The sequence below is a fragment of the Diachasmimorpha longicaudata genome, chromosome 6 (assembly GCF_034640455.1).
Source record: "Diachasmimorpha longicaudata isolate KC_UGA_2023 chromosome 6, iyDiaLong2, whole genome shotgun sequence".
In the NCBI taxonomy this organism is placed as follows: domain Eukaryota; kingdom Metazoa; phylum Arthropoda; class Insecta; order Hymenoptera; family Braconidae; genus Diachasmimorpha; species Diachasmimorpha longicaudata.
In genome coordinates this window covers 3,759,015-3,759,896 of record NC_087230.1, presented here as the reverse complement: position 1 = coordinate 3,759,896, position 882 = coordinate 3,759,015, and the positions used below count along the sequence as shown (strand labels likewise).

The following is an 882-nucleotide window of genomic DNA, read 5'->3' as shown; positions in this document are numbered from 1 at the left end:
ATTTAGAGTTTCTCGTGAAAAAAAATTGTTAAAACGAATTAATTGTGAGTAAACCTTGAATAATCATCGTCGATCACGAGGTTGCGCAGAACCAGAGCGTTCAGAGTCCGTGAACACACGTCAATTCTCCACAAACTGATGATTTACTTAATACGTTGCTGTTATAATTCAATTATTGAAGGTCCACGATAGCCTCACAAATCTACTTAACGAATAGATCCTCCAGGAGCTCGTACTTCTTTGTGAAATTGAAGTCGTTGAACTGTTAAAGAAAAACATTGGGTAAAACTAACCTCAAAATACCCAGATCCCCATAAACCTCCACAGGTAAGTGATTTAGAACAAAAACAGTTATATCAGTTTTCAGTCGTATAATTGACAAACGATCTTTCAGAATGATGAATTCGTCAGATCCTCGTCGTCCTGACAAAGAAATCAGGTACAAACCGTCAGTGGCAAGCGGCCAAGCTCAACCCGGAGATGACTTGACACCAGACTACATGAATATCCTGGGCATGATATTCAGCATGTGTGGACTGATGATGAGACTGAAGTGGTGTGCCTGGGTGGCTCTCTACTGCTCCTGCATAAGCTTCGCCAATTCACGAGTTACCGATGACACCAAACAAATACTGAGCAGCTTCATGCTGTCAATATCCGCTGTTGTCATGTCATACCTCCAGAATCCACAGCCTATGACACCTCCCTGGGCATCGGCACTTCAATAATTCTCGGTTATTTATCAATTGTGTTCAGTTTACACTTTTTCAAGGGTCAATTAAAGTTATAAAAAAATTTAATACTGTGGATTTATTAATTCAGGTTAATCATGGAGTCAAAAAACACTGGGGAAATGAAAAATCATCGATGAATAGAATTATT

At 39.3% G+C, this 882-nt stretch overlaps 1 protein-coding gene across 1 annotated transcript; it reads left to right on the top strand.

Annotated features, from left to right (window-relative positions):
* Positions 1–185: 185 nt before the first annotated feature.
* Positions 186–800, top strand: LOC135163696 (protein Asterix). Its single transcript, XM_064123396.1, has 2 exons — positions 186–327; positions 395–800. The coding sequence occupies exon 2, from the start codon at positions 396–398 to the stop codon at positions 726–728; it is 333 nt and encodes a 110-aa protein (XP_063979466.1). The 5' UTR covers positions 186–327; position 395; the 3' UTR covers positions 729–800.
* Positions 801–882: the final 82 nt, after the last annotated feature.